This window comes from Sciurus carolinensis, chromosome 4 (assembly GCF_902686445.1).
Source record: "Sciurus carolinensis chromosome 4, mSciCar1.2, whole genome shotgun sequence".
Classification (NCBI taxonomy): Eukaryota; Metazoa; Chordata; class Mammalia; order Rodentia; family Sciuridae; genus Sciurus; species Sciurus carolinensis.
In genome coordinates this window covers 113,424,423-113,446,200 of record NC_062216.1, presented here as the reverse complement: position 1 = coordinate 113,446,200, position 21,778 = coordinate 113,424,423, and the positions used below count along the sequence as shown (strand labels likewise).

Sequence of the window (21,778 nt, the reverse complement as noted above, 5' to 3'; positions counted from 1 at the left end):
TATACTGGGAATTGAACCCAGGGACACTTTATCACTGAGTTATGTCCCCAACCCTTTTTTAAATTTTTTTCTTTCTTTCTTTTTTATTTGCAGGGCTGGGGATTGAACCCAGGGCCTTGTGCATGTGAGGCAAGCACTCTACCAATTGAGCTATCACCCCAGCCCCCTTTTTATTTTTTTATCTAAGTTGTATAGGGCCTTGCAAAGTTGCTGAGGCTGGCCTGGAACTTGCAATTCTCCTGTCTCAGTCTTGCAAGTCATTGAAATTAAAGGCATGTGCCACTATGCCTGGCAGTTATTAACTACTTTAGCTTGCCTCATATACAAAATGGAAGTAACAGTACCTAGCTCGCTGTTGCCATGAAGATTACACAAGCTTTAAAGAAAAGCACTGAGTAGGTGGTTAGGGGATATTTACCAACTAAGAAGCTCTTATCATCTGGAGTCCCAACCCAGCCCTAGCTCATTTTTCCAGTGAGACTGTCACTCCTCCCTTTGCTCCCTCACTGTTTGATCCCCGTCTCCACTGTTTTCCTTCTTCTGTATTTTCATCCTATTCACATATTCATCAGCTCCATTAGATCTTGCAAGGTCATGAAAGGTGGGAACTGTCTTATTCCTCTTTGTAGCTTTACCACCCAGAACACAGTATATTCCTCAATAAACTACTTTCCAGGATATCAGTCTAATCCCACTGGGATACCTATGATTCCCAACATGCTGTGGAGCTTTATGACTGTGCACCTAAGCACAGGTTGTTCCTAGCTCTTCTCTGCCATCCACATGGTAAATTCATCCTTTTATCTTTTTTACCCATACTTTTCACATTCAAGGCGAAAGAGGTAGTCCAAATGTTCCTTTTTTTTGTGATGTCACCTTTGACTCCTCTCTCCCTCCCAATAAGAATTATTTCTAGGGCTGGGGTTGTGGCTCAGTGGTAGAGTACTTGCCCAGCATGTGTGAGGCACTGGGTTCAATTCTTAGCATCGAATGTAAATAAGTTAATTAAATAAAGGTCCATCGAAACTAGAAAAATATATTTAAAAATTGTATCCCTCTGGTACTCTAAAGCATTTTTTTTTTTTTTTTTTTTTGGAGGGAGGTGGTAGTAGGGACTAAACCCAGGGCATACTATCACTGAGCTACATCCCCAGCCTTTTAAAAAAAATTTATTTTGAGACAGAATCCCACTAAGTTGCCAAGGCTGGCCTCAAACTTGCACTCCTCCTGCCCTAGCCTCCTGAGTATAGGCATGTACCACATACCTGGCATTTATCTTCATTAATTAGTTCTCTTAAATGCCTTTTTCCTCCACTCAACTTATCTTTAACAACCCAGTGTGTAGCTGGGCATGGAGGCGCACACCTGTAATCCCAGTGGCTCAAGAGGCTGAGGCAGGAGGATCACAAGTTCAAAGCCAGCCTCAGCAACTTAGCAAGGCTCTGTCTCTAAATAAAATATTTTTAAAAAGGGTTAGGGATATGGTTCAGTGGTTAAGTGCCCCTGGGCTCAATTCCCAATACCAAAAATTAATTAATTAATTAACTTAAAAATTACTTTTTTTAAAAAAAGAACGCAGTGTGTAGTACGTGCATGGCCTATGGTAAAGCAATGGTCCTCAATTTTTGCATGCATCAGTTTCTTAAATTATTGATTTGTAAGGCCACATCCATGAAGAATCTTATTGAGACCATTTGGGCTCTATCTCTCTCTCATAGCTAACTGGCAGTCAGGATTGAAAACCTCTGCAACCAGATACAAAAATATGCTAAAGTCTTATCTCCATTCACCCAAGGGAAGACAATAAAGATTCATTCTGCTAAGACTGAACCAAGTCTTAAGGTTCCTCCCACTTATGAAACATAAAAATAGTACAGTGTCTTCCTCACTGATGCTCTGGTCCCTTACTACAGAACTGATAAAATTGAAAGGGACTGCAGCAAAAGTCCTGATGAGAGGGCAGCAAAAGTAGTCCAATGTGCAGGTAAACAGAGATCAGGAGAAATAGTTTTATTTGGACCCAGAGTTGGAGAATGAGAGTAGGACCTATGATAGCATATTGAGCTAAGGAGTAGAGATTAGCTTACAAAAGGTCATTCAGAGCTCATCAGCCAAGGCTCATCAGCCTTGCTGTTAGCACAATCAATAAAAGGACTGCTGGGAAATATATTTTCCGATAAATCACTCCAGTGTGCCAACATTACAAAAATGTACAGGTTTTTCATCATAGTGAAATTTCCACAAACTCCCCCCTCGATCTACACATATTATAAAAGGAAATTTTAAAAGATCACATTTTACAGAACTTAAACTTATCTTCAGCATTTAGTTCAGAGGTCTCACCATCTTCAAAAAACAGCTTCCCGCTAAGCTCTTTAGCTATAAGATCTATCAAGCAGTGAGAAGGCTGCCCTTGCTAGCCCACCGCAATCCTCTTTCCATTTTCCCTAGCCTGTCAGGACTGAACAGTAGGGTAAGGCTCAGGTGGGGACAGGATGGAGGGGCACAAGGGCTAAATTCCCCAGTACAACACGGCAGCTGAAGCTTGATGGGAGAGCAGAACTGGTGAGACTTGAGGGGAGGGTCCAGGCCCTGTATTCAGTCAGAGTCACTGCTGGAAGAGGAGGAAGAGGAGGAATGCTGCAAGGGGAAAGGGGAAAGGACATAGCATCAGATCCAAATGATCTTTGATCAATACATGGGTCATTCTTTGGTATCCAACCCCACCACCCACATATTCAAAGGGCAGGAATTTGAATTAGACTGTCCCTTAAACAACAAAAGCAAGAATTTCCTTCAGCAGTGAGCATCCCAGAAAGGATTAAGTCATCTTAATTCATGGCATAGAACTTAACATGATGTCTTTGAAGCAAGTTTGCAATTTTCCATACCTGAGTCAATGTCCAGGTAAGGAATACATAATAGGCACAAGCATAGTACCACGCCAGGAAACAGCTGCTACCTTAAAATGCCTATTGATTAGCTACATGCAAAATCCCTACAAATCTAAGAAATTGGATTCTGTGACTCTCAAAAAAAGAAAGTAGAAATTGCAGGTGCATGTGCATGTATCTCTACTTTTTTCCTAAGCCCCAAAAGGGAGAAAGTGTGGAAGATGGGAGAGAAGGCTGGGGAAGTCCTACTGAAGGTTTCTTACGGAGATAATCCCATCAACACTACCACTAAAAACATTTTTAATCTCTTTAGAATAATTTATTCCTCATTCAATCTCTCCTTTCCTTTTATTCAGATTTCAAAAGACTCAGAATCAGAAACTAGAGTCCAAATCTACAAGGTAAACAAATACTGGACAGTAAATCGTAATTTAAGGGGCTGGGATTATGGCTCAGTGGTAATACGCTCACCTAGCATGTGTGAGGCACTGGGTTCGATCCTCAACACCACATAAAAATAAATAAGTACAATAAAGGCATTGTGTTCATCTACAACTAAAAAAATATATATTTAAAAAAATATAATTTACGTCCTCTTCAGGATCCAGGTTGGTTTACTCCTTCCTAAGTCCTAGAGCTGCTCCTACCCTTGCTAATTAGCACTCCTGTCCAATGAAGATTCTTTGCCTTGAAGCTAAGCATGAAACCCCCTTAGCCCTAGGCTTTGTCTGAGGCTGAGTCACAGAAAGCACCTATGTAATTAACACAACACCCTGAGAATACTGACAGATAGAAAGAAACTCCAGGAAATAGGGCCAGATTATTATTGGTATTATTATATAAGAGTAGATTAATTGACATTTGTACAACCTCAGTGGGTGTGTCCAACTTGCTAAAGTACACACCTGAGGGGTAGGGAGCAAAAGTTCGGGGTGAGATTAAGGCAGACAAGAGGGCTTTTAATTCTGATATCCATTCTAAGGCTCACCTTAGCACTCTCCAGCTGGGAGGAGCTGGATACCTCAAGATTATTTCATTCTTACCAGTAGGATTATTTTACAAAAAGGAAGCACCATCTTCCAGAGCAACCCAGAGTACATCCCCCATGTCCACAGACTCTGAATCCCCCTCATCCAACCCCTGCCCACCTAATCCCTCTTGGGCGCACCCCTTTCCTAGCAAGGTTCCAGAGGGCACTGACCTTGCCATGCTTGTGGTGTTTGTGCATCTTTTTATGAGCTTTCTTCATTTTCTTCCGCATCTTCTTGTCCACGATCATTCCTGGGCCTACCATGCCAGGAGCCATGGGGTTCACAGGAGGCATACCAGGGGCAGGTGGTGGATATGGAGGAGGGTGGGGACCTGAGGGTTGGTATCCTGGATATCCTGGCTGTGGCACAGGATAAGGGGACCCACCTGGAGGAAAACCTGGCATCCCCTGGGGAGGTCCTGGGGGAGTGGGACAGGGGCCAGGAGGAAAGGCTGGATTGACAGGTGGTGGATGTGGTGGATATACAGGATTGGAACCTCCAGGGTACCCCACGTTGGGGGGATATGTATTTGGCCCTGGGTGCCCTGGTGGAAGAATCAGAGAACAGATAAATATTAGAATAGCCCAAAACCTCTGACAACAAACAAGAATTTTAAAAGACTGACTTTTTACCCAATACTTAAAGGAAAATGAAAGGCAAGGAGAAAGGAGGGTAAGTGAGAGAAACCCGAGTTGGGGAGAAAAAGGAAAACGTCCTGGCAGGGCTGGGGAGAGAGAGACAATGAACTCTGGAAAGCCAAAAGTTTGGTGGCAGTGGCTGAGAACTTTGCTTTTGCAGGTGAGACAAGAAGCAGGGGCGTAGGGGAATGTGGGGGTGGTGGGGGGTGATACAGGAACCTCCTGTTGTGTGGCCCATAGGAAAGTGAGTGGGCTGGGAGAGGAGATCCCCCAAACACCTACCGGTACTGGGATTCCACATATTCAGGTGTTTCCCCCAGCCTGAGGAGAAAGAAAAGAGGCAAAACGCTGACGGTCCGAAGGCGGGAATGAGAGCAATTTAGAGCCGAGGCCAAGCATCCACGTCCCCCGCCTCACCTAGATTCACCCACTTAGGAAACCACCGCGGTCTCCGCGTAAATGTTTCTTTTCAGTCGTTCCTTCTCCTCAATACCTACTCTATTCCCACCCATTTCCCTGGTCTAATTCCAGGGTCCCTTCACCTTTACTACCTTCGACCGCACCTGGCGATGTCTAACTCCCCGGAAGGAGACAGAAACCGCGAATTTCGGATCACCATCATCCCTTTCCTGGGCCTGATTTCAGAGCGCTTTAACCGCCCACAGGAGAAGAAAGGCTCTCCAACAACCTTACATGCCCCCGAAGAGGTCCCCAACCTCAGGTGAAGAGAAGGATCTGCTTCGAGGCAAAGAGGAAGGAAGCTCAAGGTCCTCCAAGGTTTCAATAAATTGACACACCTCTTCCCCCAAAGAAGGCAAATGGAGATCCTAGCTACCAGCTGCAAAGGGACACTTGTCCCGGGAAAAGAGAAAATTAGGGAATCCAGATACCGGGTCACCTTCCCACAGTCGCCTGGGCTTGATCCGTCCTCCTGCAGTCTCAGCTCTCACTTCCTGGTCGCCCCCATCCCATACTTCGGCACCCGCCCCTATTACCACCTAATTGGTCACTCGGCACGATGATTGGAGAGCAGACTCGTCAATCGCTGAGGCCCTATTAGATAGGAGGAAACGGTTGCTCTCGTGGCGAGGCGGAGCCCCTTGGGGCAGGCGGGTGCTGAGGCGGCGGCTGGGCGAGGGGGCAGGCGAAGCCAGTTGCGGGTCAAAGTCTCTACAAGGCGGACCAGAAACTGCCCTTGTTCTCTGAGCTCATATCAGTAGGTGCAATAAATACCTTGTAATGTGAACACACCTTGCTAAGTGTTGTAATACAGAGATATGGAGAGCTCTAGAAAAGGACAAGAAGCTGTTGAATCTCAGCCCCAAATCTCAATATTGCCAGCTCCCTCTTCTCCACTATTGAAGCAAAGAAATATACAAAAAAGAAAAGAGATTTCCTAATCTCTCCCAGCTTTCTTTATCTTACTTACATGGCTCCGCTGTCTATCCAGTTGACCAAGATAAAAAAAAAAAAGAATAAGGAGATCATCCTGATGCCTCTCCAATTTTCCCTCTCCCACCGACCCCAAAGCAACACCACTAATAATCCTTTTTGTCTTCCAAATACATATGGAATCCCTCCACTTCTGTCTTCCTTCTTCCCAACCAGCCATCATCTCCTGGATTGCTGCAATAACATTTTGTTGATCGTTTTTTGTTTTTAAACAACACAATCAACAAACTTAGTCTGATGTGTGTGTGTGTGTGTGTGTGTGTGTGTATGTGGAACCATGAACCCCAAATTTAAGGACTGTTCATTCTTTTGCAGTACTGGTGATGCCCTTTTTTATTATGCTTGTTTTAATTTGAGACAAATTCTCACTAAATTGCCCAAAATGGCCTTGAATTTGCTATCTATTCTTCTGCCTCAGCCTTCCAAGCTGCTGGAATTACAGATGTGGGGCCCTGCACTCCCATGTGTTTTGTGTTGTTGTTGTTTTATTTTGTCGGTACTGGGGATTGAACCCAGGGGAAACTCTATCACTTAGCAGCTATATCCCCAACCCTTTGCATCTTTTGAGTCACGGTCTTGCTATGCTGCCTAGGCTGGCCTCAACTTGTGGTCATTCAGCCTCTTCCTCCAAAATTGCTGGGATTACAGATATGCATCACCATGGCTGACCCAATAACTTCTTTTTTTTTTTTTTTTTTTGTACTGGGGATTGAACCCAGGGGTACCATTGAACTTAAGTCCCCAAACCTTTTTATTTTGAGACAGAGTCTCGCTAAGTTGCTTAGAGCTTTGTTAAATTGCTGAGGCTGGGCTTGAACTTGCAATCCTCCTGCCTCAGCCTCTGGAGTCATTGAGATTACAGGCATGCATCACCTAACCCAGCACTCCCATGTGTTTTTAAATGAATTTTATTTTTTGTAATCATTTTAGATTTTTAGAAAAATTATGACAATAGTATAAAGAGTTTCTATATCCAGCCATACAGTTTTCCCTATTATAAACATCTTAAAGGAGTAATAGGAGTAATGATATGTTTGCTATAAAATTTGTAAGCCAGTTTTTTTTTTTTTTTTTTTTTTTGCAGTGCTGGGGATTGAATGCAGGGCCTTATGCTTGCAAGGCAAGCACTCTACCAACTGAATTATCTCCCCAGTTCCTGTAAAACAATTTTATGCATGTATTATGCCTGCGTGTATGTGGTATGGTGCTGGGGATTGAACTCGGGACTTCACATATGCTAAGCACACGCTCTACCACTGAAATATACTGAACCCCAATGAATCAGTGTGTGTGTGTGTGTGTGTGTGTGTGTGTATTTGGTACTGGGGATTGAACTCAGGGGCACTTGACCACTGAGCCACATCTCCAGTTCTATTTTGTATTTTATTTAGAAACAAGGTCTCACTGAGTTGCTTAGCACCTCGATTTTGCTGGGGCTAGCTTTGAACTTGTGATCCTCCTGCCTCAGCCCCCAGAACCACTAGGATTACAGGTGTGTGTGCACTACCCCATCCAGCTCAAAAAATCAATATTGATACATGACTTTTAATAAAAATAGTTTATTTCATTATTTATGCTTTATTCAGATTTGTTTAGTTTTTACTCCATTTCCGTGTTCCAGAACAACCCAATCCTAGTGTATCAGGACCAGTCTCAAGGTGCTATGAAAATGAAGACAGACAATCAGATCTAGGATTGCACACAGTTCAATTTATTAGGGAATTTATGGAAGAAAGTGTGGGGACCAGTTGGGTCCCCACAACTGGGATCATGGCGGGGTGTATGTATGAGGTTTATAACAGAAGTGACTCATTCCAGCTGGAATGTACCTGATTTATCTTAAGCTAATATCGAAGAGTCAAGCACATTCCTAGGGCCAGGATCAGGTTGTAAAGTTTCACATACCATATTAATAGTTTTATCTATTTATAGTTTGCTTGAAAACTATGTAGGAGGCCAGGCCAGTGGTACAGGCCTGTAATCCCAGAGACTCCGGAAGCTGAGGCAGGAGGATCACAATTTCAAGCCCAACTTCAGTAATTTAGCAAGGCCCTAAGCAATTTAGCAAGATCCTGTCTTAAAAAATGGCTGGGGATATATCTCAGTGGTAAAATGTCCCCAGGTTCAATCCCCAGTACCAAAACGGAAAAAAAAAAAAAAAAAAAAAAAAAAAAAAAAAAAAACTATGCAGGAAAAACCAGCTAGAAGTGGGCACAGTGACACACACCTGTAATCTCAGCAGCTTGGAGGCTGAGGCAGGAGGATCATGAGTTCAAAGCCAACCTCAGCAATTTAGCAAGACCCTGTCTGTAAATAAAATACTTTAAAAGGGCTGGGGAATAACTCAGTGGATAAGCACCCCTGGGTTTAATCCCTGGTACCAAATGAAAAAACAAAAATAGAAACAAAAAATTAACTAGTTACTCTGAGGCAGCTGCAGTGGTTACAGTTCAAAATGGCAGCAGTCATGTCAAGCTGAATCATACAGTCTTTTTTGTTTCCTTTTGTTTAGTTGTCATGGCTGATTATGCTCCTCTTACTTGTGATAGTTTCTCAGATTTTTTTGTTTTCAATGACCCTGATGGTACAGCATCTGGTCAAGTATTTTGTAAAATGTCTTTCTATTGGAACATGTCTGTTTCTCTTGTGATCATAGGTTGATTTTATTTAACATAGTCCTATGCTCATCAACATGTTAATGTCTTTCTACTGTTATTACCCATTATCTCATAATTTACAGAGTTTTCATAAAGATGATTTTTTTTTCTTTTTTTTTTCTCTTTTTTGTTACCAGGGTGGGGGATTGAACCCAGGGGGCTTAACCACTGAGACACATCCTCAGCCCTTTTCAATGTTTTATTTAGAGACAGGGTCTCGCTGAGTTCCTTAGGGCCTTCTTAACTGCTGAGACTAGCTTTGAACTTGGGATCCTCCTGCCTCAGCCTCCTGAGCCACTGGGACAATAGGTGTGTGCCACCATGCCTTGCAAGACATTTTTAATGACTTGGTTTGTTTTTTTGTTTGGGGGGTTTTTTAAAATTTATTTTATTTATTTATTTATTTTGCAGTATTGGGGATTTAGACACTCTACCACTGAGCCATATCCACAGTTCTGTTTTAATTATTTTTTTAAATTTTGAGACAGGGTCTTACTAAATTGCTGAGGCTGGCCTCAAACTTATGATCCTCTTCCTAACCTTCTGAGTCACTGGGATTACAGTAGTGGGCTATCACACTTGGCTCCCTTGTTTTGTTATTTAAAAGTTGTGTGACCCATGTGATATTAGACACATTTCTGAACTTCTTGAGCCCTTGATCTTCTCCTCTGTAAATGGTGCTAGCAGAATTGTAATGGAAAATGAAAGTGAACTGTTAAGCAGAGGCAAGATGTAGTGAATGTTATGTTTAAAGATTATCCAGAAAGTGGTATTGGGACAGGAGAGTAGGTACAAAAAAATAAATGGAGGAAGAACTTCCCAGCAAGGCTCACAAGGTATTGCCTGTCATTCTTTGCATCCCTTCCCTTCTCTCCCCACCACACATCTTACACTTTTGCTATCCAGATTACTGGTCCTCTCTTTGTATACTGTATGCTACCATCCCTTACGGGGCCAGAAATGCCCTACTGCCCCATGCTCCTGGGAAACTCCTGCTCAGGCAAGACCCAGCTCTAACATACCATGATCTATGAAGCCCCCCTGCTTAAGGCTCCCCTGTTACCTCAGGACCCTGTATAGAAGCCCACAATATGAACTGCAGGTTACTGAGCACCTTCAGGTACAGTGACCTCACTGTGTTCACTCTTCTTTCCCCAGTGCCCAGGAGGAGATCCCACCACTTATTTATTTATCTATTCATTCATTCATTTGGCACTGGGAATTTTTTTTTTTATTTCTTTTAGTTGTCAATGGACTTTTATTTTATTTATTTATATGTGGTGCTGAGAATTGAACCCAGTGGCTCACGCATGCTAGGCAAGCACTCTATCACTGAGCTACAACCCCAGTGCCTGGCACTGGGAATTGAACCCAGGGTTTTACCACTGAACTATATACACAGCCTCTTTTTTTTTTTTTTTTGGTACTGGAGATTGAACCCAGGGGTCTTAACCACTGAGCCACACCCACAGTCCTTATAGTCCTCCTGCCTCAGTTTCCTGAGTTGCTAGATTATAGGGGTGTACCACAGTACCCAGTGAGATCCCACCATTTAAAAAAAAATGTGCTGGGGGAGAAGAAAAGAAGACAGAAGGGAGGGCCCAGGATCACAGGAAAGGTGGAAAGCCCAACGACAAGAATCAGGAAAGCTGGCTTTATTCTCTTTCCTGTGTACATCTACCACTATTGACTGGTCAGAACCACTGTGAACCAGATGCCACAGAAAAATCCCAGAATTCAGCAAGTGGGATGGGTAGGCACAAAGCAACCCAAACAGGCACATGACCACATTTATGTTTACACGTACATAGATTCCATCTAAACTGCTCATTTACACACAAGAGCTAAGATTAGACTAAGGATTCCTGGAGTCAGGGCCTTAAGGAATACTGAAGTGGCAGGCCCTCAACTTAGGCCACAGGGTAGAATGGCAGGGACAGGAGTTGATGTACAGTGTTCTGGGCAGAGAGGTGGGCAGCCATGTGTACAGCTCTCTGGGAAGGGGTGGGCCTCCTGAGGATAGGCCAGGACAGCCAGGCGCTGCTGTACACACTCAGCTGTCAGTCTTGCTTCTGGATCAGCATCCCAACAGTCCTCCAAGAGCTCCCTCAGTCCACCAGGGTCCTGAGAAATGACCGGGAGGCAGGCTTGTCTCTGGGATATTGAGTGGACCCCAAGGTTAAAAGGCATCTTCCAACTTCATTGTCTACTACTTCTGTTTTTGTTTTTGTTTACCACTAAGGGAGCTTTACCACTAAACTACATCTCCAGTCCTTTTTATTTATTTTTTTAGTTTGAGACAGGGTCTCACTAAATTGCCAAGGTTGGCCTCAAACTTTTAATCCTTCTGCCTCAGTCTCTTCAGTTGCTAGGATTACAGGAGTGCACCACTGCACCAGCCATTCCTGTTTTCTTTTTCTTTTCCTTCTTTTCCTTTTTTTTTTTTTTTGCAGGACTGGGGATTGAACCCAGGGTCTCGCACATGCTAAGCATGTGATCTATCACTGAGTTACCTAGAATTGGCTATTGTTGGATTGTATCAGAAACACAGACGCATGGAAAAGAACAAGAAGTCACTGGTTAAATTTTGGGTTCCAACATACCAGGAGAGGCACCATCTTGGAAGCAGAGTCCAGAGGAGAAGCAAAGTCAGGGAGGGCTTGCTGAACTAAGGAACAGAGCTAATTGACAGTGGAGAGTACAGAGAGACTTGTTAAGGCTGAGCAGAAAGGTTGCGTCACAGGTAGATAGAATGGGGTGTGAGACTTAAGGTGAAAGAGGGTCAACTGAGGACCTGTGGAGTTTTTCTAGTGAGTGGTGGGAGATGAGAGGAGATAGGAATAGATGGACTGATCCTAGAAGAAAAGTCCTTGAAGCCCATACCCAGTCCCCACTCTCCAGGTCCCCAGCTGGCTAGCAAGTGGCCTCTTACTGTGACAAAGGATCTCCAGGTGGATGGGATGTAAGGGCGCCTCCTTTCCTCTACTGCCAAGGCCCATAGCTCACAGGTGGTGGGAGTACTGCCCAGTTCTGCCTCATAGGCCAGTTGGAAAGGTGATGGTCTGCCATCTGGGGGAAGGTATAGGGGTTAGGTGTCAGTTTGCCCTGGGGTGCCTCCCATGTGGTGAAGACAAGAAAGAAGGTCACAGCTTTCTGGAACCAAGTCACAAGGTCAGTGAGCCTAGAACAAGTGGGTGGGGCACCAGGGATAGGAAATTTACCAGGGCTCAAATCTGGGCAGCGGCTCATGATCTCCCATAGGAGCAGAGCCAGAGAGTAAACATCTGCTCGCCGAAGAGCTGTGCCCCAGTCCTGTAGGTCCAGAGTCTTATCCAAGAGTTCTGGTGCCATGTACCTTTGAGTGCCAGCCTGGAGAGCAAGGTGTGGAGGTCCAAGAATCATATCTGTGGCTACCCTCATTGCATCCCTAGTTCATGCAAAAATACTGCTCCCCTACTATAGACTCAGCAATGTCCCTACCACCATAGGCACTGCTGCACTAGCACTACTGCCATAGTAATAGTCACATTGCTACCACCATCATACTTTCCCTCACCCTTATCCAGAGTACTCACCTCCAGGATGGCAGCTGGGCCTTGGGGTTGAGTAGGAGCCCAGGAAGGAGACCCAGTGAGACCAGGGAGCACCAAAGCTAGGCCTAGATCTCCAATTGCACAAGACCTATCTTCCCGAATGAGCACATTCTGGCTGCTCAGATCTCGGTGGGCAATACCTGGTTTATATTGACCTGTGAGAAAATCCAAAGTTGAAGAGATATAGCTCTTCCTCCCTCTTTTGACCAAATCCTTCCCTTCCAAGCTAAGGGAGAATTGAACACAGTAGTGTGGTTCCTGACTCCCCTGGCAGCCAGTTTACCCACCATCCTGCCAGCGTTCCTCATGCAGAAATGCCAGGCCCTGGGCCAAGGACAGTGCCATCCGCAGGGAACTTCCCCAGTCACTGGTGTGCTGGGTCAAGTAGTGGCACAGAGAGCCCTGAGGAAAAGCAGAGAGAAGAGGGGTGACTCATAAACCCCGGGAACAGGGATCAGTTGACAGGTCTCTGCAGACACCCTGACAGGTCCAGACCAAGACAATAGGCAGTGGAGGAGTGAGAATGAGCATCAGTCAGATTAATATGAAAAATGGTAACTCCAGGTCAACATAACTGAGTGCTTACTCTGGCCCAGACCCTGTGCACTGGTCTCTGTAATCCTCATGATGACCTTACAAGGGAAGTATTCTGATCACCTTTATTTTACAGAGCAAGAGCTTTAGAGGAAGTTAAGTACTTGCTTAAGGTCAGTTGGTGAGAGAAAAGTGGAGCTCAAACCCAAGCAGTCTGACTCACACATCACTCACTCTTAAACACAACCTTACATTAACTCAGAGAACTTGATACAAAGACAGAAAGAAAAGAGGCAAATTATTCAGGGGCCTCCCTCATGAACTACCTGGTTTGAGGTGTCAGGCCTGTGTAGACAGGGATGGGTAGAGCTGGTGGATAGAAAAAGCAGGTAGGGACCAAAGGAGCAATAGAGTCTCCCATTCAACAAACATTATTGAGCACATTTGGTGTACCAGCAACTGCATCCAGACACCAAGGTAGCTCAGGGACAGGTAAGAAATAATGATGACATATAAGCATAGACTGCAATAAATACCACAATGGGAAAACAAACCAAGTGCCATGGGTATGAAGCAAAAATAACTAACTGGGGGAAGTCAGAGATAGTTAAAGGAACAAAAAGTGATTTTTTTGAGCAGGATCAGGAAGAACATGGTCAAAGAGGGGACTTTCCAGAATTCAAGATCTCAGAGATGGAGGAGCTATAGGGGCTGATAAAATCCAGAGAAGGACTACTGCATTTGGGCACTGAAACAGGTTGAAGAGGTTGAACAATACCTTTATTTATTTTTATGTGGTGCTGAGAATCAAACCCAGTAACTCACATATGCTAGGCAAGTGCTCTACCACTGAGCCACAAACCCAGCCCTACTTTCTTTTTTTCATCTGCAACTCATTGTTTTCCACCTCAGGTCACATCTGGTTGTTTTCTCTTATAGCACTACTATGGCCTTCTCTTTTAGCTTTTAGTCCAGTCGATATATGACACTTATATGTCCTGGTCTTTTTATCTTTTTTGTTCTCCTCTGGGAATCGAACCCAGGGGCACTCTACCACTGAGCTATTGCCCCAGCCCTTTTTATTTTTTTTATTTTGGTATAGGGTCTCCCTAAATTGCCCAGGCTCAGCTTCCCCAGTGGTTGCAATTACAAGCATCTGCCACTGTACTGGGTGAGCTATTTCTTTAACAATTTTTTTTTCAAAGTTGGGAATAGTGACTGGTTTCTCCCTTCCCTTATCTATATTTTAAGGGTTAAAAATATTAACATGAGCCAGGTGGTATACACCTGTAGTTCCAGTCACTTGAGTAATGAGGCAGGAAAATCACTTGTGCCCAAGAGTTCAGGGCCAGCCTGGGGAACATAGGGAGGAAAAAAAAAAAAAGAAGAAGAAGCATATATTGCTTGTGTAATATAAAAAGAAAAAACAAGTCGCATCTGGTGGTGCATGAATGTAATCCCAGTGACTCAGGTAGTTGAGGCAGGAGGATTGCAAGTTTGAGGCAAGCCTGATGAATTTAGTAAGACCCTAAGCAACTTAATGAAACTCTGTCTCGAAAAAAAAAAAAAAAAAAAAAAAAAAGAACTGGGGATATAGCTCAGTGGTAAAGTACTCCTGGGTTCAATCCCCAGTTTCAAAAAACAAAACAATAAAAGTTGCTTTAGGGGCTGGGGAGATAGCTCAGCTGGTAGAGTGCTTGCCTCGCAAGCACAAGGCCCTGAGTTCGATCCCCAGTACCGCAAAAAAAAAAAAAGTTGCTTTAGAGAAAATGTAAAGCAGAAGAATAAATGTAGATAGCCATTCCCCTAGCATGCAACCTCCCCCATACACACACACACACACACACACACACACACACACACACACACACATTCCTTAGTCCTCACCTTGGGATGCAATTCCAGTACCAGCAGGGGCCCAGAGGGTAGGGGTTCAGGGCTCCCCTGGCCAGCAGTGATAAAACGGACAATGTGGTCATGCTGTAGGCCTGGCAGCTCGTACACTGCTCTTTCAGCTTGGAACTGGGCCACAGCCCCTGGGAGGAAGGCCTTGATGGCTACCAACTCGCCTTGCAGTCTCCCGGACCACACCACTGCATGACTTCCTTCCCGGATTACCTAGTGGGAACACTGTGCTGGGTGCAGGCCTCTGAACTAGCACAGGGCCAGACTTCCTCCCCAGCACAACCTCCAGGAATGCCCAAAGGAACCCTTCCTCCCTCCAGGGGGCACCTGGGAGAAACACAGTCCTGGCAACTCTGGCAGCTCCTCACTCCAGTTCCTGCATGAGCCTGGCTCTGGCTCTGGACCACCTTGTACTCCGTAGGCTTTTCGCTGTAGCAGGGCTGGGGCAGAGAAGAGTCTGAGGGTCAGGGTGTACAGGCATGGGGGCAGGGAAGGGGTGTTTGCGGGAAGGGAGTTTTGTGTGGAGGTAATGAGAGACACGGTATAAAGATCTCAGGAATGTGGGCAGTGGTGACTGGAGAGACTCAGAACTTTAGGGCAGTGTCTTGATCACAAGGGAGAGATGGGGCAGATTAGTACCCAAGATGATGCTGCTCAGCAGGAGGAGGAGGAAAAACAGTCCCAGCAGCACCATTGCCATCCAGATGGACTCGCCTGGTCAAGGTAAGAACACAGGGGGTGAGCACTGCCCCAAACTGCTCTCTGCATCTCTCCCCTGCTTGGAGAGCTTGCTTCTCAACCCACCCCCATCCTGGTCACAAGCCCCCTTATCTCTGTCACCAGGGCAACCAACTTCCCAAGGTCAGGATGAGGGAAGATTAGGGAGGGGGGAGGGTGAGAACTAGCCCAGGTTCTACCTCTCATCCTAACTTGGGCCTCAGGATGGGGCTCTAGTCTCCCACCCACTAGCCGGTAGTTACCTGGGGCAGCCTGGGGACCCTGGGGGCTAGGAAATCCCAGGTTGCCTGGAGAAGGCAGATGACTGTAATTTGCATTGCAAAAGTCAGTACCACAGGAGCAGGTGAAGAGAGTGGAGCCAGGGCTGGGATGGACTCGGGGACTCAGGTCACAGTGGAGGGACTCACAGCCTGGCTCATCACTGTCTCGGCATCCTGATGGGGTAGAATTAGGGGGAGAGTAGAAAAGAAGGAGCAAGGGAGAGGGCACAATGTGGTCTGGAATCAGAAAGGATAACTCCCTTCTCTACAAGAGGCATCCCTTCTATCTCACATGGGCTTTTCTTTTCCTCCACACATTCCATTTCTCCCCTTCTCCTTCTTTGTTGCATCCCCATGACATGTCTGTCTCCCACCCTAATTATCACCTGCCATGTACTTGGCCATTCACCTTGCATTTCCACCTGTGCCCGGCCTTGGGTCAGGTTCCAGATCCCAAAGCAGCAGCGACTGTAGAGGCAGCGGATAACCCTGGGGGGCCCTGGTCCTGCATCTAGCAGCTCCCCCAGTGTCTTTGTGCTTCCCCGCACTCCAGGGGCCTCAAAGAACACACAGGTCCTCCTGCTTGGTGGTGCTGAGACCCAGGGTGGGGAAAGGGAAGGATTCAAGATGGAAGTAAATGTGGGGGCAAAAACAGTAGCCAAAAGGATAGACAAAACGTGATTTTCATATCCCAGGGTCAGGAAAGCCACAGGGGAAAACGGGATCAGCAGAAGCCTCGAACCTGACTCCACACGGAGACACATGACTACCCTTCACCCTCATTCATCCAGCCTACTCACCGTTCTCCCAAAGGGGTGGCTTCTGCTTCGAGTCCCTTTTGCTCACTGAGTGGGTGGAAAGATCCTGCCCCTCCCTATATAGACACTCACCTTGCACAGTTGCAGGAAGCAATGCCCAAAGCCCCAATCTCCCCAGCATCTTGTTAAAGGATGGTGGCAGGAGGAGGACAGCATGAGCCAGTACAGCTGCCCCAGACCAAAGCTTCCTTCAGATACAGGGCACTATGGAGCTTCAAGGCCCTGAGTCCCCAACTCCACCCCCTCTGTCCTATCCCAGTCTCTGTGGGGGAGAAGGCTGCTGTGGGGGAGAGAGTGGGTATGAGGAAAACAGGGAGGAGCAGAAAACCAATCTCATATCCTCCTCTCTTTAGCCACCTCCTCTTTTCTCTGAAGAGCAGGAGGAGGGGGACTTGGAGGCCCAGCTGAGAACCCAGTGATACCTAACTTCAAATCTCTGCCCCTTGCTGACCTTGGAAGAAGGTGCAGGACCCTGTAAGCCTTTCTCAGGCTGCATACCAAAGTGAGGTCAAATACCTACAGTCATTCAGCTCTGCCCAGATCCCCTGTAACTCACATATTCAGGGATCAGATCTGCAGCTTCCTGGGCAGAGGTAGGCCTCATAGCCCATTCTAGATTTGACCTCATTTTTCAAATTTAAGGGTCAGAAAGTACATAAGATTTGTGGGTTAAAGAAAATGACACTGGGGCTGGTGTTGTGGCTCAGTAGCAGAGCACTTGCTTAGCATGTGTGAGGTACTGGGTTCAATTCTTAGCACAACATATAAATAAATGAATAAAATAAAGGTCTATCAACATCTAAAAATTTTTTAAGAACAGAAAATGACACTGAGAAATGAAAATGGTTAATTTTGTTATGTGTATTTTACCATAATAATAATAAAACAGCTGGGGATATAGCTTAGTAGTAGAGCACTTTCCTAGCATATGTGAGGTTGTGGGTTTAATCTTCAACACTACAAAACAAAGAAAGAAACAAAAATCACATGGATTCACACACTGAGCAAATTACCATTATTGAAGTGATTACAACTTTTTATTGAGCATGTTCTATGTGCTAGGGTAGTTGGAGCTATGCATTTTACAATCATCTAATCCCCCTACTGAGATGTTTATTATTATTTCCTTTATAGCTAAGAAAATTCAGTTTAGGTAAGTTGCCCAAGGTCACTCCAGTAGAAAACAGCACAGCTGGAACATGAACCTAGGTAATTCTGACTCCAAAGCTCAGGCTCTATTCTTTGTATTATGCAATGCTGCCTACAAAATTCAGCTATGAAAAAAAATTTCCACTGAATGCATATTTCAAAATTTTGAATTTGGATTACTGAAAAAATACCCAGCATTATCTGCCAGCAGGTCACTAACTAGAAGGTACAGTTCATATTATCACCACCAGAGGACAGCAGACATAGGACAAAGTCTAGGCTGTGGCAAGAGGGCAGACAGTAACTTCTCTGATGATTAATATACACACTACCCCTCCTAAATGTATTACGTTGCAGGAATATAAAATCTGAAGGGAGAACATAGGGTATGTAAAGAGCATGTCAGCATGGAGATGGAAGGTCAATGGCTTGTGTTGCGATAGACAGAAGCCCAACTCCACCAGACTGTTCCCCAAAGTATCCCCAGTCATAGGCAATTATTTCCACATAAGCAGCTGGGTCCAATCAGATTTAGAGTCAGAGGGGACTGTTTTCCTGTTTTCCAAGCTTTCTGCCCCTAGTGGCTTCCTGGAAACCCTTCTCAGGTTTAAGGGTCTGAGTACTGACTGAGCATGCTGAGGCCCTTCAGGAGGGGAATAAAAGCTCCAATAGTTATGTAATAAAAGCTAATGGAATGACTTGGACTACAGATGGCCATTCTAAGAGTCTGTGGGGCTGTGCCAGTGAGATCCATAAATGTTGTGCTTAGTTCCAGCTATCTTCCTTCACTAGCTCCAAAATGAGATAAGTCTAAGGCGGCGGTGGTGGTGGTGGTGAGGAGTTGAAGATCAAGTAACTACTTCTATCTGGTATGCTTCAGGAGGCTGTCTCATCTGGAGTGAGAACAGGGTAAGGATGAGGCAAAAAGGCAGTCTCCTCAGTGAAAGCTTTAAACTACTCCTAAGGAAGAAACAATTCAGTCAGGTTGATGGGAATTACATCTGCTCTTGGCAGTTAGGTTTTAAGAGTTGAGATGATGATAAAAAGTGTAATAAATCTGCTAGGTGTAGTAACACATGCCTATAAGCCCAGTCACTCGGGAGGCTGAGGCAGGAGGATCACAAGTTTGAGGCCAGCCTGGATAACTTAATGAGACCTTGTCTCAAAATAAAAATTTACAGAATGGGGATGTAGTTCAGTGGTTGAATGCTTGCCTAGCATGAGCAAGGCCCTGGTTCAATCCCTAGTACCACAAATGAAAAATAAAAGGGCTGGAGATGTATTCAGTCGTCAAGTGCTTGCCCAGCACTCATGAGGTCCTAGGTTCAATCACCAATACTGTGGGAAAGAAAAAAAGAGGTGGGGGTGGTAATGGTGGTAGTGATCTGAAAGCCGAGGAATCAGGAAGGCCGACTTTTTTTTTAAATATTTTTTTTTTTTAGTTTTAGATGGACACAATATATTTATTTATTTGTATGTGGTGCTAAGGTTTGAATCCAGTGCCTCACACCTGCAAGGCAAGAGTACCATTACTGAGCTACAACCCCAGCTCCTACAAAATGACTTTCATTAGGGTTCCCTGATTCAAATCAGCAATGATCCAATGATTTGCCTTTGATCCTACTGACTATAAAGCCAAAGTAAGTTGTTCATTTATTCAATTCAGTAAGTAGCTATAGATTCCAATCTAGAAAAGATTTGTTAGGTGCTGGGCCTTCAGACAGAAATGATTCCTGCCCTTCAGGAATTCATAGTCTAGAAAGTCAGGCAGATATATCAATAAGCTGTCAGAAAATTACATGTCACACTAGGGATATGGCCAAAAATTATACAAGAAGAAAGGTCAAATAAGTTGAGCATGCCTAAGACATAGAAGATAAAGTAAGAAAGATGCCAAAAGGATTTCAGAGAAAGGAACATTTAAATCATCTCAAAAGTCAACATGATTTTAAGAAGGTAGTTGTTTAAAGCAAACGAAAGAGCAAGAGTAAAGGTACAGATACACAAACACGAAACATGCTGGACGTGGTGGTGCATGCCTGTAATCCCAGAGACTCTCAGACAGGAAGATCACAAGTTTGAGGCCAGCCTCAACAACTTAGCAAAACCCTCTCTCAAAATAAAAAAAAGTAAAAAAGGTCTAGGGATGTAGCTCAGTGGTAAAGTGCCCATGTTATATCCCCAGTGCCAAACAAACAAACAAACACAAGCATGTGTATTTAGTGACAAGAAAGCAATGAGGGGGCTGGGGAGATAGCTCAGTCGATAGAGTGCTTGCCTTGTAAGCACAAGGCCCTGGGTTTGATCCCCAGCACCAAAAAAAAAAAAAAAAAGAAAGCAATGAGATTTGAAGCAGTAAATCAACATAGAGATATACTGGGACAAGACTGGAAAGTTTTTCAATTTTATAACAAAGACCTTAGACTTCTCCTAATAGCAAAGGATTTTATCTTTTTTTTTTTTGCGGTACTGGGGATCGAACTCAGGGCCTTGTGCTTGCGAGGCAAGCACTCTACCAGCTGAGCTATCTCCCCAGCCCACGCAAAGGATTTTAAGCAGGGGCCTTGTGGCAATGTGGAATGACTGGGGCTTATGGAGATCAGTTATAAAACCTAACCAGTAACCAAAGTGAGCACTGTCTGGGTGCAGTGGTGCACACCTGTAATCCCAGCTACTCAGAAGACTGAGGCATAAGGGTTAAATTCCAGGCCAACCTTGGCAACTTAGTGAGAACTTGTCTCAAAATAAAAAATAAAGAGACCTGGGATGGCAGTTTAGTTCCCAGTACTGCAAACAAAATGAAACAAAACAAAACAAAACAAAAACAAAAACAAAAACAAAAAAAAACATTGTATAGGTAATATTGACAGGACTGGCAATTAAATGCATATTGGTAGATGAAAGGAAGAACTAAAAAATGATTCTGAGGTTTCAGGCACAAGTAATTAAGGGGCAGGTAATATTAAGTAAGATGCAGAATACAAAGGATTATTTCCCCTTCTAACATGCCAAGTTCATCTGCAGGATGTTTAGATAAAATTGTCCAACAAGTAGGCTCTCAGGTCAAAACAAAGTTAGGGCTCAAGATTTGGGAGTCAGCAACATGTATGTTAAAACTAAAGAGTGGATAAGACTTTTTTAATGAGGATAGAGGTAAAGAAAGTACATAAGTCAGAAAACATCAATATTTAAGGGACAGAGGCAGAAGTGACTATTAAGGAGACTAAAAATAATATTCAGACATGCTGAAAGAGAACCGAGATGAGTATTTGCATCACACTCTAGTGACAAAAGCTTTAAGGTGCAGTAGTCAACAGTAGCCCACTATTATGGAGAAGTCTAAGAGGCCAATGATTGAAAGATCACTGGAGCTGCCATCAGGTCACTGATGTTAATGAAAAAAAGATTCTGGTTAAGTAATTAGTGCTGAACAATGTGGACTGAGGATGAATAAGGAGAAAAATGAGCATAAACTGATTTGCTAACTGAAAAGAACTAAATCAGTAGCTTGAAGAGGAAGCAGAAGTTTTTCAATACGGGGGATGTGGAACATGCTTAAGAGGGTGACAAAAGGAAACCAAAGGAGAGCCTGAAGATAAAAGTAGAGGGCTGGGAGTTGTGGCTCAGTGATAGAGCACTTGCCTAGCTCATGTGAGGCACTGGGTTCTATCCTTGGCACCGCATTAAGAAATAAATAGGGGCTGGGGAGATAGCTCAGTCGGTAGAGTGCTTGCCTTGCAAGTACAAGGCCCTGGGTTCGATCCCCAGCACCAAAAAAAAAAAAAAAAAAAAAAGAAAGAAAGAAAAAGGTATTGTGTCCATCTACAACAACAACAAAAAAATTAGTAAAAAAAGATAAAAAGAGAAGGTATCATTAAAACAAAGAATAAAAAGTCAAAGAAACGAGATTGACAATGAGGTTGACAGCACAAGTGGCAGGGTTGGCCTTGCAAAGGAAGAACAAATTTCTTCCCTGGAAGAGAGAAAAAGGGTAAATTAGTGAAAACAGATATTTATAATGAAGAGAAGAGGAAAATTTTAAGAAATGTTTTCATTTTCTCAATGAACTAAGTGGCAAATCATCCAATAAAAATGAGGTCAGGACCAGG

At 44.3% G+C, this 21,778-nt stretch overlaps 2 protein-coding genes across 5 annotated transcripts; both read right to left on the bottom strand.

Annotated features, from left to right (window-relative positions):
* Positions 1–1,995: 1,995 nt before the first annotated feature.
* Positions 1,996–5,577, bottom strand: Prr13 (proline rich 13). 4 transcript variants are annotated; one of them, XM_047550116.1, is made up of 4 exons: positions 5,462–5,577; positions 4,846–4,884; positions 4,096–4,469; positions 1,996–2,640 (listed from the first exon to the last, which is right to left on the bottom strand). In XM_047550116.1, exons 2-4 carry the CDS (start codon positions 4,862–4,864, stop codon positions 2,599–2,601), a joined length of 435 nt encoding a protein of 144 aa, XP_047406072.1. In that variant the 5' UTR covers positions 4,865–4,884; positions 5,462–5,577; the 3' UTR covers positions 1,996–2,598. The 4 variants fall into 4 exon arrangements, with proteins under 4 accessions (XP_047406072.1, XP_047406070.1, XP_047406071.1 ...); XM_047550114.1 differs by having other exon boundaries at positions 5,454–5,567; XM_047550115.1 differs by having other exon boundaries at positions 5,361–5,509.
* A 4,544-nt stretch (positions 5,578–10,121) lies between these two features.
* Positions 10,122–16,466, bottom strand: Amhr2 (anti-Mullerian hormone receptor type 2). The gene is given in 11 exon segments (XM_047549772.1): positions 10,122–10,589; positions 10,592–10,796; positions 11,605–11,741; positions 11,894–12,041; positions 12,248–12,420; positions 12,553–12,667; positions 14,687–14,917; positions 15,032–15,144; positions 15,344–15,418; positions 15,685–15,876; positions 16,112–16,466. Coding segments are annotated over 11 exon segments (1,806 nt in total). The 3' UTR covers positions 10,122–10,527.
* Between the last annotated feature and the right edge of the window lie 5,312 nt (positions 16,467–21,778).

Bases quoted from the DNA above. Each gene is read 5' to 3' on its own strand.
- Prr13 (XM_047550116.1), bottom strand. The intron at 2,641-4,095 runs GTCAGTGCCCTC...TTCCCCTTGCAG, and splicing joins AACACCACAAGCATGGCAAG to CATTCCTCCTCTTCCTCCTC.